Source organism: Pelodiscus sinensis, chromosome 6 (genome assembly GCF_052426305.1).
Source record: "Pelodiscus sinensis isolate ZL-2025 chromosome 6, ASM5242630v1, whole genome shotgun sequence".
Classification (NCBI taxonomy): domain Eukaryota; kingdom Metazoa; phylum Chordata; order Testudines; family Trionychidae; genus Pelodiscus; species Pelodiscus sinensis.
Window position 1 is genome coordinate 82,494,710 of NC_143057.1, and position 20,440 is coordinate 82,515,149.

At 42.6% G+C, this 20,440-nt stretch overlaps 1 protein-coding gene across 2 annotated transcripts in view; it reads right to left on the reverse strand.

Moving 5' to 3' along the window:
* The window catches only part of CCDC125 (coiled-coil domain containing 125), a 41,945-nt gene that overhangs the window by 15,585 nt on the left and 5,920 nt on the right, over positions 1 to 20,440 (reverse strand). For both annotated transcript variants that reach the window (XM_006124319.5, XM_075932230.2), the window contains exons 4-8: positions 18,655 to 18,741; positions 14,357 to 14,434; positions 12,030 to 12,115; positions 8,333 to 8,415; positions 2,118 to 2,233 (exon numbers count right to left, since the gene is read on the reverse strand). In XM_006124319.5, the coding sequence (XP_006124381.4) occupies positions 2,118 to 2,233; positions 8,333 to 8,415; positions 12,030 to 12,115; positions 14,357 to 14,434; positions 18,655 to 18,741 (450 nt within the window). The remainder of the gene's footprint in view (positions 1 to 2,117; positions 2,234 to 8,332; positions 8,416 to 12,029; positions 12,116 to 14,356; positions 14,435 to 18,654; positions 18,742 to 20,440) is intronic.

The following is a 20,440-nucleotide window of genomic DNA, read 5'->3' on the forward strand; positions in this document are numbered from 1 at the left end:
ACTGATCCCTGAGGAACTCCGCTAGTAACCTTCCTCCAACCTGATAGTTCACCTTTCAATATGACCCGCTGTAGTCTCCCTTTTAACCAGTTGCTTATCTACCTCTCAACTTTCATATTAATCCCTATCTTTTCCAATGTAACCAATAATTCCCCATGTGGTACTGTATCAAATGCCTTACTAAAGCCTAGGTAGATTAGATCCACTGCATTTCCTTTATCTAAAAAATCTGTTATTTTCTCAAAAACGGAGATCAGGTTGGTTTGGCACGATCTACCTTTTGTAAAACCATGTTGTAATTTGTCCAAAACAGACTAAGAGGACAAAACCATTGCTTCCAAAAGCAGGGCTGGGACTGGTTTAAAGACTGTGGACATACCCAACCCGAAAGGAGGCTCACAAGAAAGGGTGGCAACCCTATTACACCTGTCCGTGATTTTTACTAAAAATATCTCTGACAAAATTGTAGCCTTGTACATAATGCATTAACCCTTTTCTTTTTAAAATAAATAAAAATGCCAAGCTATTCCCTGGATAAATGTGTAAGCAAGGTATTACTGCAGATAGTTAACACATGAGGACATATCTACACGTGATCTTAGCTTTTAATAGGCCAAGAAATGATACTATTATATATATTGAGTTTATTAAAAGGCTTAGGTGCAGATTTTCAAATGTCTTAAGTGATTTAGGAGCACAAATCCCAATGCCTTTCAAAAGGGAGTTGTGTTTCTAAATCCCTGAAAAACTTTTAAAAACATTCTCCCTAACTGTAATTGAATGCCAAAGTAATCAAGAGACCATTACAGTGTAATCTTGCTAGAATGAACACTTGCAGAAATGTGGTTACAATCTCTCATGTAATACTATTTGTTTCTCTCAATCGCATTTTCCTCCTGGTAAATTAAGGAAGCTTTGGATATATTCCAGATGGCTTTCTGGAAATCTGTCAGACCTTAGATCACATAAATTGGATTCTCAGCTGTTCATCATCATTTTTGCCTCACTGACAGAATGACACAGAGGATAATGGAATGCTTTCAACTGACCAGGAGCCTGCTAGAAGCATGGCTTTCACCATACAGCATAAGGACAGTCAGAAGAATTGTCAACATGTGTATGCTGTGCCTGGAAGATCTCAAGAGATTACCTCTTGTAAGAGAAAAGTGCCATGCTTGAGAAGATCATGCTAAACTTAACGTAAGTAGGATATCCTGATGCTTCTTCAGTCTGTTCTTCCTTTCCATGACAGTAGCAAAGCAGAGTGCCCGAAAGAGTCACAGACCATTACTGCATGCAGTCAGTAACAGGAGGCATTTCTCTTTTGTTATAAAAGTCACACTACAACTTGTACCACCAAAATCCGGCACTCTCTGGTGTAACAGGACTGTGGATGCTCCTGGTCCAGAGACCCCGGGAGCCTAGGGGCAGGAGGGCACAGCTGGTTTGGGTGTCAGAGTCAGCAGCCCAGGTGGGAACAGCCTGGGACCGGAGCCAGGCATCAGCCTCCAGCAACCCTTGGGAGTGCAGGACTGAGGCTGGAACCCCATGGCAGTGCAGGGCCAGGACTGCACGGGGCCGGAGTTGGAGCCCCACAGCTTCCCATGGCTTCCCCCAGCTGCATAGGGCTGGGGCTGCGTAAGACCAGGGTCAGAGCCCAGTGGCTTCTCCTGGCTGCACAGGGCCAGGGCCAGAGTTCCAGCCCACAGCTGTCCCAAGCTGCGCAGAACTAGAGCCCCATGACAGGAGCTGGAACTTATGTCACCCAGGGAGCCAGCAGTAGCTAGGCAGGCAGCCCAGCCAAGTTGGGCAGGAGGGCAAGGCAAGGTTGCCTGCTGGTGCAGCCTGCCAGCAGTAGCTGATGGACTTGGGGGTCGGTGGCAGGAGATCTCCCTTGGTCTGGCAAATTCTCTTGTTCTGGACCAGTCAGGTCCCGAGGATGCCGGACCAGAGAGGTTCAACCTATACATTCTGATGCAGTATGAAAATGAATATTTGGAAAGAAATATTTTGTGAAATTTCATTAATTGATCAATAAACAAAACGTTTAAAAACATCTTCCAATCAACCACATTAACTGAAATGAAAAAAAAAAAACACCACATTTTCATACTTACTTCAAGACCTGTGATTTCTGTAAAGCCACTTTTATTAATGGACATATTTTCCTGAATAATCTTCTGTTGTTTTACATCAAGCATTGCAAGAAACTCCAAGCGCTGTTGATTCAAAACTATGAAATTCAACATTGAAAATTATTAGCTTTTCATGCTTCTAATCTCTCTACCTGACTTTACTAACCAAGACATTACAATAGAGTGACAGATCTCCTACAGTTAAGTTAAAATCAGCTTTCTGTTCAAAACTTGAATCCTCAGAGAGTGCTCTAAAATCTACATCATCTAATATATAAAGGAGAATGTTTGTAAGTTTGTGCGCTAATAACTTGGACACTAAGAGCTACTGCAACCAAACTTTGCATGGAATAACCTTTCCTCTAGGAGAAGGTTTTAAGGTACTTTGGGACCCGACTGAGGTCCCGCCCTGCCCCCCGCGGTACTGGGCACGAACTTGGGCACCCCTCCTGCATGTAGCCTCCTCCCACCTGCGAGGTTACATAACCAACCCTCTTTCCCCACCCCCATGCGCACAATGGCTCGGGCACCCGCCCTGTCCCCCCCAGCATCTGCAGCCCCGGGTGCGAGCTGGGGCGCCCATTCCGCATGTAACCTCCCCTCCACCCGGGGTCGCTCCCTACCTGCCGCCCCCACCCTCCGGAAATCAAAACCAAAGCCGGCCAGCCTTTCTGCTCAGCTCACTGGGCTTATCCGAGCAGAAGGAATCTGTGTGCCTGCTGCAGCACAGGGTGAAGGGGCCGGGTTAAACCCTCCATGTGTTACACTGCTGTGAAGCCAGTCAGCTGCTGTTCGTACTGTGAGTGGGGCTCTTCTGTATCTGGTTCCAACCATCGGGGTTAGATGTAAGCTCTGAGCTTTTGCTTGCCAAGGCAGGGCGGGTAGATCCCTGAGCCAACCTTGCAAAGAGAAGTCCCCTTTATACTGGCCGCATGACTGTGTACTGTTCTCCTGGGAGCTGGCTGCTTGGTCCTGAGGGGAGGAGGGTCTTGCTGCTCTCTGAGGGTCAGGTGTGGGCCAGGAGCCATCAGCCCCCAGGGTCTGTGGCTCTGGGGGTCCCCTGGCTCAGGGTCTCCTCCTTTCCTAAATTTTCTAAATTTTGTTCCTCTGGTTTCCCGAGCAACACCAGGTAAATCCAGCTAGTTAGTCATATTGCATTGTAATTTGTTGTGCTGGTCACAGGGTTCCATTAATGATCCAAATTTGGGGCCATCTGATCAAAGCATTACTAAAATAAATTCCTGAAAAAAACCCTCAGCTTCTCATAAAGTTGAGAATTTCTGGCAACCTTTCCCCCTCCCCCCCCTCAGATCATTGCATCAGTCTCCAACATTCAAGTATTTCCCACCAGCCCTTTGGAAGAAATCAAATTAAAACCGTTGAAAAAGATTTTGCTTCTCCACTTGAACTCATTGCAAACTTCATGTGCTTATTTTCATGTTCAATAGATTATACTAAGAATGCATGGACAGAGGATGTAATAGGATTGTCAGCTTCACATAGCTCAAGGGGATAAGCAATAGTCGGTTGAATCTGACATCCTACCAGAGTACATTCAAGTCCCTTTGCGGGTAAAACCTAGAAAAGGATGAATGGCATATTCCTAAAATTTGTATCTGTCAGTGTGCTTACTTTGGGGGTGTGTATTTTTTTATTAAAAAGACCTGATATGAATGTTTGCTGAGAGGAGAGGTGAAAGGGGTTTGCTGCCACATCAAGGAACAGGGGATAAGTGGGGATGGATGGTAGTGAAGGCGAGGGGGATTGGGGGTTCAGGTAAAGGTCACTGGAGAACAGGAGGAAGGTGGAGAGACTGCAGGTAGATGTAAACATATACAAGAAATTACTACGGGAGGAAAGCATGAAAACTAGGTGGGGCAAGAGATAGGAGAGGCACGCTCATCTTTCACATACTTGAAGTTACTGTAAAAAAAGAGTCAAAATTTTGGGACATAGACCATAAGATTTTTCTCATTGGCTCTGTTAAAAGCTACACATGACAAACATTTCAAAGTATAACCTCCTATTCCCATCCCGCTGCAACAAAATGTACAAGAGGTGGAAGGAGCACTGAGGAATCACATAGTAAGTACGCAGTGGCAAGACTATTGGAGAAGGACTATTCCTAGTCCTGTCACCTGCAGGATGATCTTAGGCCAGTCACTTCACTTCTCTGTAACTCAGTTTCCCATATGAAAAATGGGGATGACACAAATTTATCTGAAGCCTACTGATGAAAATCGTTATATAAAAGTTCAGCCTTTTGGTTATTACCTGCTCAGAGTAGTATATCAATTGCAAACCTAGGTAAAAACTAAAACTTCCTAAATGACTATTAACCCCTACCAAGAGACAGATCTCTTTCTATTTAAAACCTAGGACAGGGGTGTCCAAACTTTTTTCAAAGAGGGCCAGATTTGATGAAGTGAACATGCGTGAGGGCCGACCATTTTGCCTGACATTCTTTGAACCATTAAAATTAAATGCAAGTTAACTATTTTATGCAAAGTTTATTGCAAAGAGCATACTTTTCGTTTCGTCACATGGATGACAAATCTAAACAGGTGTTAAATCACTCTGCCTTTCATATCTGAAGGCCAGATGAAAAAAAAAATCCAGGAAGCTGAAATATGTGTCAGGAACATTGTAAAGTACATTACATATTATTGGTAATAAAGGTTGTCTGTCAACTTTTAAGTTCAAAAAATATGAACAAGAACATAACACCAAGTATACATGTTGTGTCCAAATATATTTATAACTGATTTAGACCAACTGACATTAACTGAGATTTTGCAATGTATTCATCTCAATACATATGGATTCAATGGGGGCCATAAAAGATAGATATTGCCAAATTACCCGGGGGGCCGTATTAAACCGGAACATGGGCCACAATTGGCCCGCGGGCCGGACTTTGGACATGCCTGACCTAGGATATTAAATGACAAAAAAAACTTTATTAAAACAGAGTTAAGGTTGCCTGCCAATAGCTCATGCCCTTCCAGAACATTAAGTTCAATAAAACTCAAAGTTCTGAAAAGTAGGAAATATAGGATAGGTACTACCTACATTTCTCCTATGCTGAAACACTGAGGGTATATCTACACAGCAGGACTTTACTCAAAATAAGCTATGCAAATTGAGCTACGTCAATTGCGTAGCTTATTTTGAAATAGCTTATTTCAAAATTGGGAGTGTCTAGACAGCACTTATTTTGAAATAGAGCACTCTTCTTCCAACTTCTCTTACTCCTCGTACAATGAGGGTTACAGGAGTTGGAGTAAGAAGTTGCCCTGCTTGACAGTATTTTGACATTACTTTGAAATAATTGCCTGCTGTGTAGACGCATACTAAGTTATTTCAAAATAACACTAATTATTTAGAAATAATGTTGCTGTGTACACATACCCTGAGCCTACTCTCCTGAAAAAAATACCACACCTGTAAAATTAAAACAATTACTTCTTATGTGCACACAAGATACCATCCAAACCTGTACATTCTCCTATCCATCATTAAATCCACAGACTTCTTTCATATCCCATCTCCCTACTGACAACATCCCTGGCACAAACATCCCAGTGTTCTGCTACTGACACAACCTACACCATTGTGTATTAAAATTATACAGATTGGAACTTCAAGGTATATATGCATCTTTTTCCTTTCCTTACACATGCAGGGACTCATTTCCTCATATCATAATTACAGCTTTATGATGCTCCTCAAATTAATCCCCAGATCTCCTCACATCACAATTAGAGTTCTTTCAAGCTGTTCCTACTTGTTGCTCCACCATTCTCAGTATAGCCATCTATAAGTGCATCTACACAGTACCCTAAACACGAAATAGCTTATTTTGAAATTTGGTGCATCTACACAATGCCAAATTTTGAAATAACACACTAGTGTAAACATACCCTAAGTCACTGAATGCAGCTGGAGTATACAAACATCCACCCATCACTTCCTTTTTAGGTCTTTAATAGGGCTGTCAATTGACCTGCATGAACACCTGCGATTAACGTGGGACAGGATTAACGTGTTAACTTTTTTAATGAGTTAATCACAGGCATTAATGCTGCTCTGCCCCTTTGAAGTGCTGCTCTGGAGCTTCAAAGGGGCAACACAAGCAGAGTGGCACTTCAAAGGGACTTTGCAACAGGGGAGCTGAGGATCAGCTGGAGTCTCCAGCTGATCCCAGGCTCCTAATGCGCTGCCCCTTAGAAACACCACCACAACACTTCCAAGGGGCAGCGCTGCATGAAGCCCAGGGTCAGCTGGGGACTTCAGCTGATCCCAGGCTCCATGCAGTGCTGCCCCGTTGAAATGCCGCCACAGCATTTCAAAGGGGAGGTGCACGCGATTAATCACAATTAATTTTTTAAATCACTTGACAGCCCTAGTCTTTAATCAAAGAGACTTGTGTGGAGGGAAGAAGAACAGACGGAGGGAAGAACAACACAAGCCATCTTAACTAATATGGCTGCCACACACCCATTATCCTGATCCTGAGGGATGCCCTGATCAGACTAGGGATGTTACGTAGCGATTAATGTGCTCTTCGTGTAGCTGATGGCATTTCCATTGACTGCTCAACTACTCATTAGGGAAAGACAGTTACAGCACTCACTTCTAGGTCTCAGCATAACCCCTCCCCCAGCTCTGCACTCTTAATGGAACAGAGAGGAGCTGGCTCGCAAAGACCCTGGCTCAATCTCTGATCCTCTGCCGGGTCTCAGGACAACACCCTGTTGCACCTCTGCATTCTGAAAGGGACAGAGCAGTGGCAGCCAGCTCTGCAGGTCTCTCTCAGCACAAGCCCTCCACCCCCAGTTGCCCCTCTGCATTTTTTAAGGGAAAGAGCAGCGGCAGCTGCTTAAGCTGGAGCAGCTCCCCTCCTCCCCTTTCCCTTTAAAAATGCAGTGTGGCAACTGAGGGGTAAGGGAGCTTGTGCTAAGACCCACGGGACCGGCTGCTGCTGCTCTGTCCCTTGAAAAATGCAGAGGGGCAGGGGGCGGGGGGAGAGCTTGTACTGAGAGAGACCCGCAGAACTGGCTGCCGCTGCTCAGTCCCTTTCAGAATGCAGAGTGGCGGCAGGGGATGGGGGGCGGTGTTTTCTCCTGAGATCAGGCGAGGGACCAGAGATTGAGCCAGCGTCTCTGTGCACTGGCTCTTCTCTGTCTCTTTAAGAGCGAAGAGCAGCGGTGGGGCGAGGGTGACCGAGTAGTCAATAGTACTAGCTGATAAGCTCCTGCTTATTGGGTAGTGGACTACTTGACCACTCGTTCACATCTCTAGATTTGACCAGGTCAAAGACAGGTACCTGTATAACATCACCAATTCTATGAATTCAAGTTGAATCCCAAACACCATCTGGTAGGAAATGGGATAAGACTTACAATAGTTCAAGCCCACTTTAAATAACTCTTTTCCTGCAGAAAAGCAGTCATTAGCATATTTGAGACCATCTAAGAGTCTGTCAAATAAGGTGACTTTCCTTCTAAAAGGATGTTTAATAATATATTTGCTAGGGATGTAAAATCTCATTTAATTGGTTAACCAGTTAAACATGAAGTTTAACTGATTAACCAATTAAGGAGGGGGTCCTCCAGCCCAGCCTCCGCACCGACCCTGCTGCTGCACCCAGAACAGCCCCTCCCTCCAATGCACTTGGGCCACCACGGACGGGGCAGTTCCGGACAGCCCCTGCCTACGACACAGCAGACCCCAATGGCCTAGAGTAGCTCTCTGCCCACAGCAGGAAGGGAGCTGCTCCAGCCCCCACTGATTAACTGCAACCAGTAAACATCACCCTAAACAACTAATACTTACTTGTTTATCCCTCACATTCCTAGTGTTTGCCATGGTACTAAGCAGGCTCTGGTATCTATATAACAAACCCCAAATCTTGTTTAACATTGTTTAATGTTGGATAATGACTATGTTAACACCTTTGGCCCAGATATTCCATCTCAATTAATTCAAAAAAACTCTTATGCTTAACAATCTATCCCAACTTGTATTCAGACACTCGATACATTCCCCAAACCTGAAGAAGAGCTCTATGGACCTGTCCATTCCATCATCAGAAGTTGGTCCAATAAAATATATTGCCTCACCCATCTTGTGTCTCTCATGAAAAATAGTACTTGTAAAAAGGAAAAAGTATTGAGGATGTAGAGTTTGCTCACTTGCATTTTCAGATTTAAGAGTTCTGACCTCATCTGTCCTGAGTTTCAATGTTTCCTTAAGGGCTGCATTTTCACAATATATCCTGCAGAAGTTGGAAACAAACAGACTGTATTAAATTTGAAATAGTTATTTAAAAACTAACTCTCAAGTTAAAATCACTTGTATGTTAAAATGTTTCCCTCAACTTTTTTATAAGTGTCATTAGAATTACGGACAGATAAAAGAAAAATCCCCCCGCCCTATTTTTTTTGTTTTTCTTCTTCTTCTTTGGCACTGAAAAGACTACTAAGGTAATAAGTTTGCATGTGAAGATTTTCCACAGCAATGGAAAGAAAAAAAAAATGTACAAAAAATACAAGATACTAAATCATAAAATTTCAAAAACTGTCAGAGGGCTGGAATGAATAGAAAACAGAGAACCTCAAACTACTTTTAACTTGTAAAAAAATATAGCTATTCAACTGATAATGACTCTTCAACATCAATGATTCTTCCTGGGAGACTCTGCCAATAATATTTAATGTATTGCCCACTATAGGACAAAGAGAAAAAGTATTTTAAAATATGCACAAGTGCATATTTAAAGCCTTTGCAAATGAGAAACATTTTAAAAATCACAAGTAAAATGGAACATAAGATGCCTGAAAAAAAACACCTGAACTTGAGGAAAATTAGAAGATAACGTATTGTCAGTGGGAACAGTCATTAAAAAGATATATAAAAATACATAATAGTAGTACTTTGAAATATTTTTAGACAATCCATAACATCCATTAAAGGTTGAAGTCCAGTGAGTTTATTGGGCACATTTGTCTGTTGCACTAAGGGTTTGTCCTTAGCATACAATGCAAACTTCCTGTTTCCTTAAATGCAATTCTAAAACACTCCTGTACTTTTAAACCTTGAGTACATCAAAAGGTAATGCACCTCACCATGTATTTGGCTATTTCCTTTTCCTGGAAGTAAAGGGACACAAGCCTTATTTTGATGGTGAATTAATAAAGACTTTTCCTGACATATTTCTGGAGTTTTTATTAAAATACATTTAATTACATCTCATGATTTTTTTAAAACAGTGTGGCAAAGCCCTGACTGTGCCCCAGGGTCCAATGCTTCTGACCCAGAGGCTCTCTGTGACCCTCCACATAGCGCCTTACCCTTTACTAGAGGCAAGGATCACAACCTACTGAGCCCTTCTTATTACAGGCAAATCCACACTGTGGAGTAAAAACCCCTTCATAGTCCTAGACTCCCTTCTCAGAGGCACTCTCTGTAGTGGCATGAGAGAGGTTTGGGGAGAACCCGGGCCTGCCCACTACTCTGGGTCCCAGCCCCGGAACCCTAAGGCAGCCACAACAGACAGGATTTCTTTTACTTCCAGTCTGGCAGCTTCTTCCCTGGGCCAATTCCCCGAACAATCACTCTCAGTATCTTTCCTCTGATACCTGACCAAGTCAGTCCTGCTCCTCCATGGCACTCTGCCTTGCCCGTAGTCTTCAGCTCACACTCACAGTTCACCTTCTCACTCTCAGATCTTGCGTTACTGCTCTCCCTGGTGTTGTGAAGGCCAGGACTTCAACAGGGTTCAAAAAAGAGCTAGATAAATTCACTGTTGATAGGTCTATCAATACTTATTAGCCAGGATGGGTAGGAATGGTGTCCCTATCCTCTGTCAGAGGCTGGGAATGGGTGACAGGGGAGGGATCATGGGGAGGGAACACTTGATGATAACCTGTTCTGTTCATTCCCTCTAGGGATATCTAGCATTGGCCACTGCTGGAAGACAGGATACTGGGCTAGGTGGACCTTTGGTCTGACCCAGTATGGCCATTCTTACGTTCTTATAAACAAGCCCCAGCAGGTCTTAATGGGTTCTAGGTGATTTGACTAGCCTGCTGCTTCCAGCAAGCTCTTAAATGGTCCCATGTGCCTGCCTGACTATGCTGCACTAGGCTCAGGCCTGTTTACTCAAGGAAAGACGCAACTGTTCACCCAGGCTACAGCTACACGGCCATTTTTTTTTGCGGAAAAGGATATGCAAATTGTGCTCTCATTTGCATATCTTCTTCCAATTCTTTTTGTGGAAGAGGTTTTGCCGATAAAAAGCCCTGTGTAGATGGGGCCATTTGTCAGAAAAAAACCCTTTTCACAAAATCCTGTAAACCTTGATTATTGAGGAATAAAGGATCTTGTGAAAAAGGGTTTTTTTCCGACAAATAACCCCATCTGCATGGGGCTTTTTATCGGCAAAACCTCTTCCGCAAAAAGAATCGGAAGAAGATATGAAAATGAGAGTGCGATTTGCATATCCTCTTCTGCAAAAAAAGTAGCCGTAGTCTCAGAGTCCCGGATACTTTTCCTCCATTAGTGTGCAGCAGTCATATGATCTGGGTCTGTCACAACAGTCTACAGGTATATGAAATCTCTTCCTTTAAATATATATCTCAAAGGCAAAAGATCCACACTTCTTATCTTGTTATCTCAGGTATCAGAAAACCTTTTGCAAAACCTATTGAGCTCTTGAATTATTGCAGCTTTCCAAAACCATTTATCAATTTCTGTTTCCAATCAAATTTTAATCAGGCCTACTCAGCAACACTTACTACATAGCACACAAGTTCCTATCGTGCAATTCTAAACATTCAGAGTATCAATTTACCATTTTTCCTGGCCCTCTTTTCATGTGATTCCACAGCATGTGAGGTCAGCTGAAGTGCTCATGTTAAAGCACCCATGATTATATGGTCAGACAGCAAGCCCTTATCTGAGAAGCCCTTAAGTCTGGAAGTTCCTTTCTCATTAAGCTGGACAAAGGCAGATTATAACCTTCAGCACATACCAAAAGGCCTGTTATATCCAAACTTTTGAGAAGAGAGTATGTATTAGGAGATTAATTTAAAGAATATTTGTTGATAATCCTGACAGGTTACATGAGTAAGAAAGAGCTGATATTTTATAAAACATAACCAAGGAGTATATAATAATTAACTAATTTACATGCAATTATCCCTTGTTTCTAGGTGTATCTTTTAAAAAATCTAAAATAATCTTCACTGAAATTATTGAAATTCTGCTGTTTGGACTTCAGAGAAGTTACTCATGTCTTAAATGATCAAAAGAAAAAGTGTGTTGGGAGCCTGCTTGTTAGTGCTCTCCATGTCTGTTATTGTGTTACTAATTTAGGGATTTGGGTTTGTCCTACAATTATTTAATTGGGGGTAGATGGTAATATCATATTCCACTTGAGCACACTCTTACTGATGGCTACAGTGTATAAATTAAAAATATAATTAATTATTGTGTTACTTTACTGTATGCATGAATGCATGAGACACCAGCATTATTTTCTACACCTCATTAAATAAAAATACTAACTTATGAATTTTCCTTTGCCAGCTGCTTAGTATAAGAAAAAAAAAATGGATTGAACTGAAAGCTCAAACCAGCAAAGCCACTTGACATATATTCTTCAGGGTAAAAGATTGTGAGTTGTCAATTTTATTGCTCAATACTTAAAAACTGACATAACTAGCATATTGATGAATGTTAAATTCTTTCTGAGATTATTATAAAAACAACATAAAGAACCAGAAAATCTGGCACTTTGGGACATTCAAATGATATTAGAAAAATTTAACGCAAAAATCAACATGATATTTCAAAATAAAAGACGACTCCATCATTTGATGCAAATACCTGTCACATTTTTCTGCCCATGTCTCTTCTTTGTTTTTAAATCTTTCCTGATCAAATTCAATTTCCCATTGCAAAGTATTTATTTCCTAAGAAGAAAAGATAGCAACAGTTAATTACAGGAATGAGTCTAAAAGCACCATAATAGTTAAGTTTTTTTTTTTTTTAAAGCATCCAAGTTCCAGACTTGTTACCCAAGCTAGTTCTTGGTTTTGCTTTCCCTAATGTCAGAATTCAGTTAATGAGCCAACAATAGTTCTCTTTAAATGTAAGCTGTCTTCAAAAATATGTATGTGGTAATTTTATATGACATAAAATAACTACACAGGAAACTTCAAAAAATAAGCACACCTAGACAAATACAGTGGAAAGTATCTGTAGATAGCCTCTAGATCTCGTCACAGAGTGCTGAAATTTTTCTCAGGATTTACAACATAGTTTTAGCTAGTCCTTTTCTCTGAACATTAGTCAAAGGGCAATGTGACAGACTTCAGGACTGTCTGTACTCAGAGTTGCAACAGTTTAAAGTACAATTTTAAATGTATTTAGTTAAACTGATGCAAGTCTAGTTTGAACCAGGCTTATTTAGGTTTAGTTTAAAATTATTAGAAACAGATTTAAGCTAACCTGAAATAAGACACTCGTAAACTGGAATAAGAGTGTTCAAACTAGGGATGTTAAAAGGTGTTTATTTAGGTAAATTTGTAGCCAATGAAAAACTCCAGCCTGCCCCCCACTCCTAGCGCTGCGGCTCATTTCACATCCCTAACTCAGACTAGTGAACAGTTCAATTGAACTCTGCAAATTTGTCTAACGATAGGTGCTCACAGAAAGGGACATCTTAGCTCCAGTGAAGTTACTGGGAGTTTTGCCACTGACTTCAAACCAGGATTTCACTGGAAGAGTTTAACAGATTATAATCTGCTGGGGTTTCTAAAGCCTATGTGACACAAATCCCAATTACCTTTCTATATTAAGGCCTTCTATATGGTTATTTTCTTTGGGTGATGCCCACTAATTGGGCAATTGGGGACAAAAACACAAAAAACAATAGATTCATTTTCAGACATAAGGATAAACTAACTAATAGTTTGGTCTGTTAAAAAGAACACATGGATATTATGCCCTGGTCTCTTTAAGTACCTCTTTCTCTCCCTAATATGTGTTCTTTTCAGTACTCGTATACCTAAGAAGGGCCTTTTTGATATGAGACAACTATGGGAGTTTCCTTTACTAACAGTAAGCTGCTATGAGTATAAAAAATATCAAGTTAAAATTATTTATATAAAGAATATCACAGTGTATAGAAATCAGACCTAAATCTGGAGGTAGCAGTTTAAATTAATACTTGATAGTAGATACTGTGTAACTGAATAACCGTGTAATCGCATCAAAAGTTAGCGGTTACACAATTATTTGATAGTTCCCAGGGGTGGAGCTGGCAACCAGTGTGCTCCCGGCCCCACTCCCAGGGAGTGCCCCCCACCAGACTGTGCTGTCTCTGTAACAGAACAACCCTTGTCGGGGGGGAAAAGGAGGTAGGACTCAGCGTCCCATGGAGCACATGGAGCAGCTGGGGCCCGCCGTGGACAGAGGCTGGTCTGCAGCAGCTTCCCCTGCCCCCCACACAGAGGTAGCAGCGTGGGGGCGGAGTCAGGCGGCTGTCTTTTAAGCCAACTCCCCTAAGCACCGGCTCCTGCCTGCCACTCCTTGCTGCCTCTGGCGGAAGCAGTTAGACGGGGCAGGCAGGTCCACAGAGCCAACATGCATGGGAAGCTTGCTTGAAAGTCAGATCCCCGTGCGTATTGGCTCCTGCCTGCCCCCCTCACACTCTGCGCTGCTGCCTCTGTATCCAGGCAGCAGTGTGGGATGGGCGGAAGGCGGATTCAGTGCTCATAGGAAGCTGACTTAAAGCCAGTTCTTCGTGGGCACTGGCTCCTGCTCCCCCCATTGCTGTCCCTAATACAGAGGTTGGGGGGCAGGGAGAGTGCATGTAATTGATTGTATTAACCATTATGCCTAGGCTTATCGGCTTATCATTTACTTGACTATACTCTAACATCCCTATTCTCAATATAGTAATATTAAGAATTATTTGTAAATAAATGTGATAAGTTAACATTGTCTCCTTAGCTAAGTGGGATGAGACTACTACCAACAAAACCTAAGAGTGAAATAAAGTCTGATATCTATTATATTCCAAAATAGGGGGGCCATCTTTGTCATTTCAGAATAAATCCAACATTATTGGTTTAGCCTTACAAATCAAAAGGAATAAAGATACTATGATTCAGCATGATTTTGCAAAGACAAGGAGTCAGTACCATTACCTTTTCTAAAGCTCTCTTTTGTTCCTCAGTTTTTTGAAGCATTGCTTTTGTATGACTAGTGGCTTTATTAAACACTGTCTGTGAAAAAGATGAACAACGAGATGATATAGACAAGTCTGACAGGATTATATAACTAAATCAATATATCAATTTACATCATATGGAAACTGCAGTTCTAGATTTACAGGTAGTAACAGTCATTGAAAGAATGAAGGGCAAGAGAAGCAAGGTAGAAATTACAATATTATTTTAAGGTAAAGGTTGGAACTTGCCAATTATATGCTTTCAGAAAGCTAGGGTCTCTAGCCCTGTTTTTGAAAGACTAAACTTTGCACTTGCTGTTAGGGTTAAGGTTAGCTGCCTCACTGTTCTATTTGGCACTAGTTAAAGATAGAATGTAGAAAGTGCAGAAGGTGGTTTTCAATTTCCAGAACTATTTGTGGAGAATTCATCAGAAACTAGGTATTTAACTCCCAAAGTTATCCTGCTCACTGATGACAAATGTCAGCACCTGTGAATCAAACAGAGCTCTTCTTGGTCCTAGGTTTTAGAGATTCCAAACCCACATTTTGCTTTCATAACACACAGCAGACATTTCTTAAAAACTTAAGTAGATTGATTCAGCATTATCTATTAAAAAATTGTGTGTCAGTTATGAGGGCAATTCCACTTCCTCATATCAAGACTCATAAGGAAGATAAAGAAAACTCTTTAAATTAAATTTACATTTAAACTCATTACAAAAATCCTAGTGATTTTAATATTCAAGATGTTAAGCTTTCAATAGTTGGGCTGCAAATGACAGCTGTGTTTCTACTCCTGCTAGTCTTTTTAGGATTTAGCAGCATTTCAAGAACATAAGAACAGCCATAATGAGGCAGATCAATGGTCCTTCTAAGTCAGAGGTGGGCAAAATATGTCCTCCAGGCTAAATCCAGACCACCAAATATTTGGATCCAGCCTGCCATGACCCTCTGAGCCACTAATATCTCATGGATCAGTGGAGTGCAGTGACTCCATATGCTGCTCAAAGTGGCCAGCTGCTGTGGCAAGTGTGTATGTGCACATCTGCCCATTCGGGGGGATGAAGGCAGCGAGTCTCCACGTGTTGCCCCCACCTCCAGCACCATCCTCACAGCTCATATTGGCTGGAAACTGAAACACCTGCTCAACTAGTCAACTGCTTTGAGCAGTGTGTAGGGCTATGGCAGAGTGCCCTGCTGTGTCACTGGCCAGGAGCTGCCCATGGTAAGTGCCTCCAGGCCAGAGACTGCATCTGGCACCCCATCCCACATCCCAACCCCCTTCTGCACCCCACTCTGTCCCAGACCCCACACCGCCTCCATTAATATAGTGGAAAAGTGTGACCTGTGACCAGTTATCAAATTCTTGGAGTGGTCCCCTGCAAATATTATTGTCCACCCTGACCTAAGCATAGTATCTTGTCTTCTAATAGAAGCCAATGTCAAATGCTTCACAAGGAACTGAACAGAAAAGAGTGTTTTCCAATGATCCATCTCCTGTCATGCAAGCCTAGCTTTTGGTATTTGACAGTTTAGGGACACCTGGAGCATGGAGTTCTATCCCTGACCATTTTGGCTAAAATTGACAGACTCTGTCTTCCATGATCTTAACTAATTCTTTTTTTAAACCAGTTATACTTTTGGAGGCAATGAGCTCCATAGGTTGAGTGTGCATTGCAGGAATGATGCATTGTGTGTGGGGGAAGAGCTCAATGGGGTACCTCCCCAAACACTGTGGACAGGAGGAGTAAGGGGCCAGCAGTCAGTGGGGCCAGAGCCTCTGGGTGGCTAGTGGTGGAAATGGAACAATGCAGCCAGGAGAACAGAGTGAACTAGGGTAGCATTGCTTCACTACCCCCTGCCGTTGCTGGAGAATGCAAGAAGGACTGACTCGTGCTGCTGGTACCTGATCCCCCACATCCTGCTAATCCGCTGGGGACACGGTGCTCAGGGGAAGGACAATGGGGAAAAAGGCAAGGCGGTGTTGAAGCAGAAGTGGGAAAAAGGCAAGGAGGCTGCAGGGCAGGGAAGAGGAGGGGTAGGAAGAGGTGGGGCAGGAGCAGGGCATGGAAAGGAAAGGGGTTGTCCCAGTCCTCCCCTGAACTAGAGGTGCATGGAGCAGTCACATAGTCAGTGTCAACCCTGTGTCCCTTGTGGGTTGTCATCCTTGTGCACTGTGTGAAAAAATATTTCCTTATGTCTGTTTTAAACCTGCTACATATTAATTTCATTGTGATCCTAGTTCCTGTGTTTTGTCCATGGGTAAAGACCTCTCTATTATATAATTCCTCAGTTGTATTTTTTTTTTTTTAAGATGAACAGTCCCAGACTTCTTCATCTCTCCTTTTATGGAAGCTATTCAATAGCACTTATAATTTTTGTTGCCCTTCTTTGTAACTTTTCCAGTTCTAATATCTTTTTTGAGATGGGGTAACCAGAACCAAATGCAATATTTAAGGTATAAGCTTATCATGGATTTATGTAGTGGTATTATGATATTTTCTGTTTTGTTATTTCTCTCAGTGGTTCCCTACATTTCATTAACATTTTTAACTGCTGCTGCACATTGAAAGGATATTTTCAGAGAACTATACGTGAGGACTTCAAGATCTGTTTCTTGAGTGGTAACAGTTAATTTAGAATAACTTTATTTTAAAATTCTATCTAATTATAATTAGATTATATTTCTCATAATTGAATCCCCCCCATTACTATAACCTGGCTCTTCCTAGTAACTAGAATTCCTACTCAGGGAAAGTTACTCTCAGTGTGAGGATACCATGACATCATCTGGAAGAAGGATCCCAACTATGGAATTGTCACACACTGTTCCAACTTGAAAAAAAAATCAAAAAAATTATGTTTCTTTTAGAGCCTATGTTACAAAAGTAATTTTAAAGGACCCAGGGTACCCAGGATGACCCTTGACCCAGGTACAATGTTGATATAATATTAAGGGAGTGGAACCTAGCAGTATTATAAACATGTTAAGTAACAACAGTACAAACCTTGGAAGCTGATTGTGGTGTCCTTGATTTTAACAGTAAACACAAACATCACAACACATAAAAAAAGGATATCCTAATAGTTAATGGGAATTGTTTTTCATTGTGAGAGAGCTGAACATTAATTGAAGGTAATCTCTTATTTGTGATTAAAGGCACAGCCGAGGAAGCAACATTAGTTAAACGAGTCAAAAGAAAATAGCATACACTGAAGAAAGTGGATAGATCCTATAAGGTCAAACTACTAGTGTGCTATTATAGCATAACCTCTTTCAATAATACAGGCAGTCCGCGAGTTACGCGGATCCGACTTACGTCGGATCTGCAGTTACGAACGGGGCTTTTCTCGCCCCGGAGGACGGGAGCGGTGGGATGCCCAGATGCGCCGCGGTCCCACCGCCGGCGTCCTCTGGGGCGAGAAAAGCTGCTCCGCGTCTCCCTGGTCTGCTGGGGGGTAGCCCCCCCAGCAGACTAGGGAGACGCGGAGCAAAGACGCGGAGCAAAAACGCGGAGCACGCAGGCAGCGGGACAGCCCAGACACACCGCGGGGGGGCTCCCCCCAGCAGACCAGGGAGATGGGGAGCAAAGCCGCCGAGGACGCCGGCAGCGGAACAGCCGCAGCGCGTCTGGGCTGTCCCACGTGCTCCGCGGCTTTGCTCCCCGTCTCCCTGGTCTGCTGAGGAGAAAAGCCACGGAGGACCCGGGCGGCGGGACCGCGGCGCATCTCGGTCCCGCCGCCCGCGTCTCCCTGGTCTGCTGGAGAGCGGGATGGGGGGGCGCAGCTAGTGCACCCCCCCCCCCAGCAGACCAGGCTTTTCTCCGGACGCCTGTGGTAGAGCAGCTGGGGCGCTGCCGGTTGGTCCTGCAGCGCTGCTCTGGGCGCTACTGGACCAACCCGGCAGCACCCCAGCTGCTCTGCCCCCGGCGTCCTGATTCAGCCGCTGCTGAAACTGACCAGCGGCTGACTACAGGAAGCCCGAGGCAGAGTTGCTCTGCTTCGGGCTTCCTGTAGTCAGCCGCTGGTCAGTTTCAGCAGCGGCTGAATCTGGACGCCAGTTCCGACTTACATACAGATTCAACTTAAGAACAAACCTACAGTCCCTATCTTGTACGTAACCCGGGGACTGCCTGTATTGCAATAATATTTGTGAGTCCATATGAAAAAGCAGTAAAAAATATAATAATTGCTAGCTGTTTAATAACCGGGTATAGTTAATGCTTTATATTAAAATTATATTAAATAAGCTGTTGATTTATATGCACTTCTTACCATGTTTTGCAGAATTTTGAGTGCTTCTTCTTTTCCTTCAAGTTGTCTCTGTGATGCTTCAAGCTCTACTTTTAAAATCTCTACCTTCTAGGGTGCCAAAAAACAAAATAATAAAAAGCTGAAGTTAAAAACAGAAGTCTTGCTATGTCTCAACAATTTATGTTACTGAATGAACATCCTTCACAAGATAATTTCCCTACTAATATGATTTCCAGCTTGTTTCCAACATGAAATAATACTAATGAGAATGCGTATTTAAACAAAACATACTATCAAGCATACATTCAGCAACTATTTCTTCCCATTCTCTGCAAATGTATTTTAACAACATATGATTGGATTCTGCAGCTCTTTTGTTTGTGTTTATTCTGGCACAGGCTTTTGAACATTGTACCCTGTTATGCTCTCTTATTTTAATTTTGCTACAACTAGTATATGGATATTTTATATACGGATATTATGCTAGAATTATTTTGTATATTGAGAATTAAGTTGATGTCCAGAGGGGGAAAGGCCCAATGTATTCTTGTCTGGATGCCTGGTTGGAAGCCCTTCCCAGCTGAAATTCACGTAGCAGAGTTTTAGGTGGTCAAAATCTGACTGGCTGCTATAATTAGATTCCAAAGTCAGTGCTGCTATTCAGCATGGGTTACATTTCCACCAAGTCAGGAACTGAGACTGAAATGTGCCTGTATTTGGAGGATTGGGCTGGATGTACAGATTGAGCCATTCAGTAGATATCCTTAAAAAAGGGGGGGGGAGGGGACAAAAACAAACTTTGAATGAACAGCTAATGGCAATTGAGTAATTTGCTTTAGAACATGATTGTAAGTGCCTTTTACAAAATCGAGAGGTCAAGTATTTTTGAGTTTCAAAGTAGACCTTTTCCTAGAAAACAACAATTTTCTTACCCAGTGATTTTAGCCTTCAGTCTAGACTACATAGGCATGTATGCTTTAGATTTAGTTTCCACCTTACATTCTGTTTATAGAAGCAGCATATGCTAAATCTTTGGCAAATCATGACTTTGAAACTTCAGGGGGTAGCTGAGTTAGTCGGCACAGGATAAACTTAAACAACAAATGGTCTGGTAGCACTTTGAAGTATCTCACGTTTAAACTGCAGGACTAAGTAGAGATAGGGATGTTAAATATTGATTAATCAGCTAATTGAGTAGTTGAATGAAATTTACATTGACTATTCTATTAGTCAATAAGGGGGGCACTCGCTATCCCACTGCACCTCTCCCTCTGAAATGTACGAGAGAAGTGGCAACTCATGCACATTTCAAAGGGAAAGGGGCAGCAGTGAGACCGGACAGCCGGACTGTTTCAAACCCCACTTGCGCCATTTCCCTGCTGCTCCCACTGGAGACAGTGGTGGGGGGGACAGGGACCAGCTTTTAAACTGACTCACCAGCAACAGCTCATACTCCCTCCACTGCTGTATCTCTCTAATAAAGGCTGCAAGGGTGGGGGATAAGCAACATGTCACATTCCTACTCGACTACCGGATAAGCATTTGCTTACTGGGTAGTTAACTAATGTATGGAGATATACCTATCTCACAGAGCTGGAAGGGACCTCATTGTGTCCAGTCCCTTGCCCTCACAGCAGGACCAAGTACCAGCCCTGACAGATTTGCCCCACATCCCTAAATGGCCCCCTGAAAAACTGAACTCACAACCCTGGGTTTAGCAAGCCAATGCTCAAACCACTGAACTATCCCTCCCTGCTAGTTAACTCGTTGATTACATCCCTAAGTAGAGAATTTCAATACAATATGG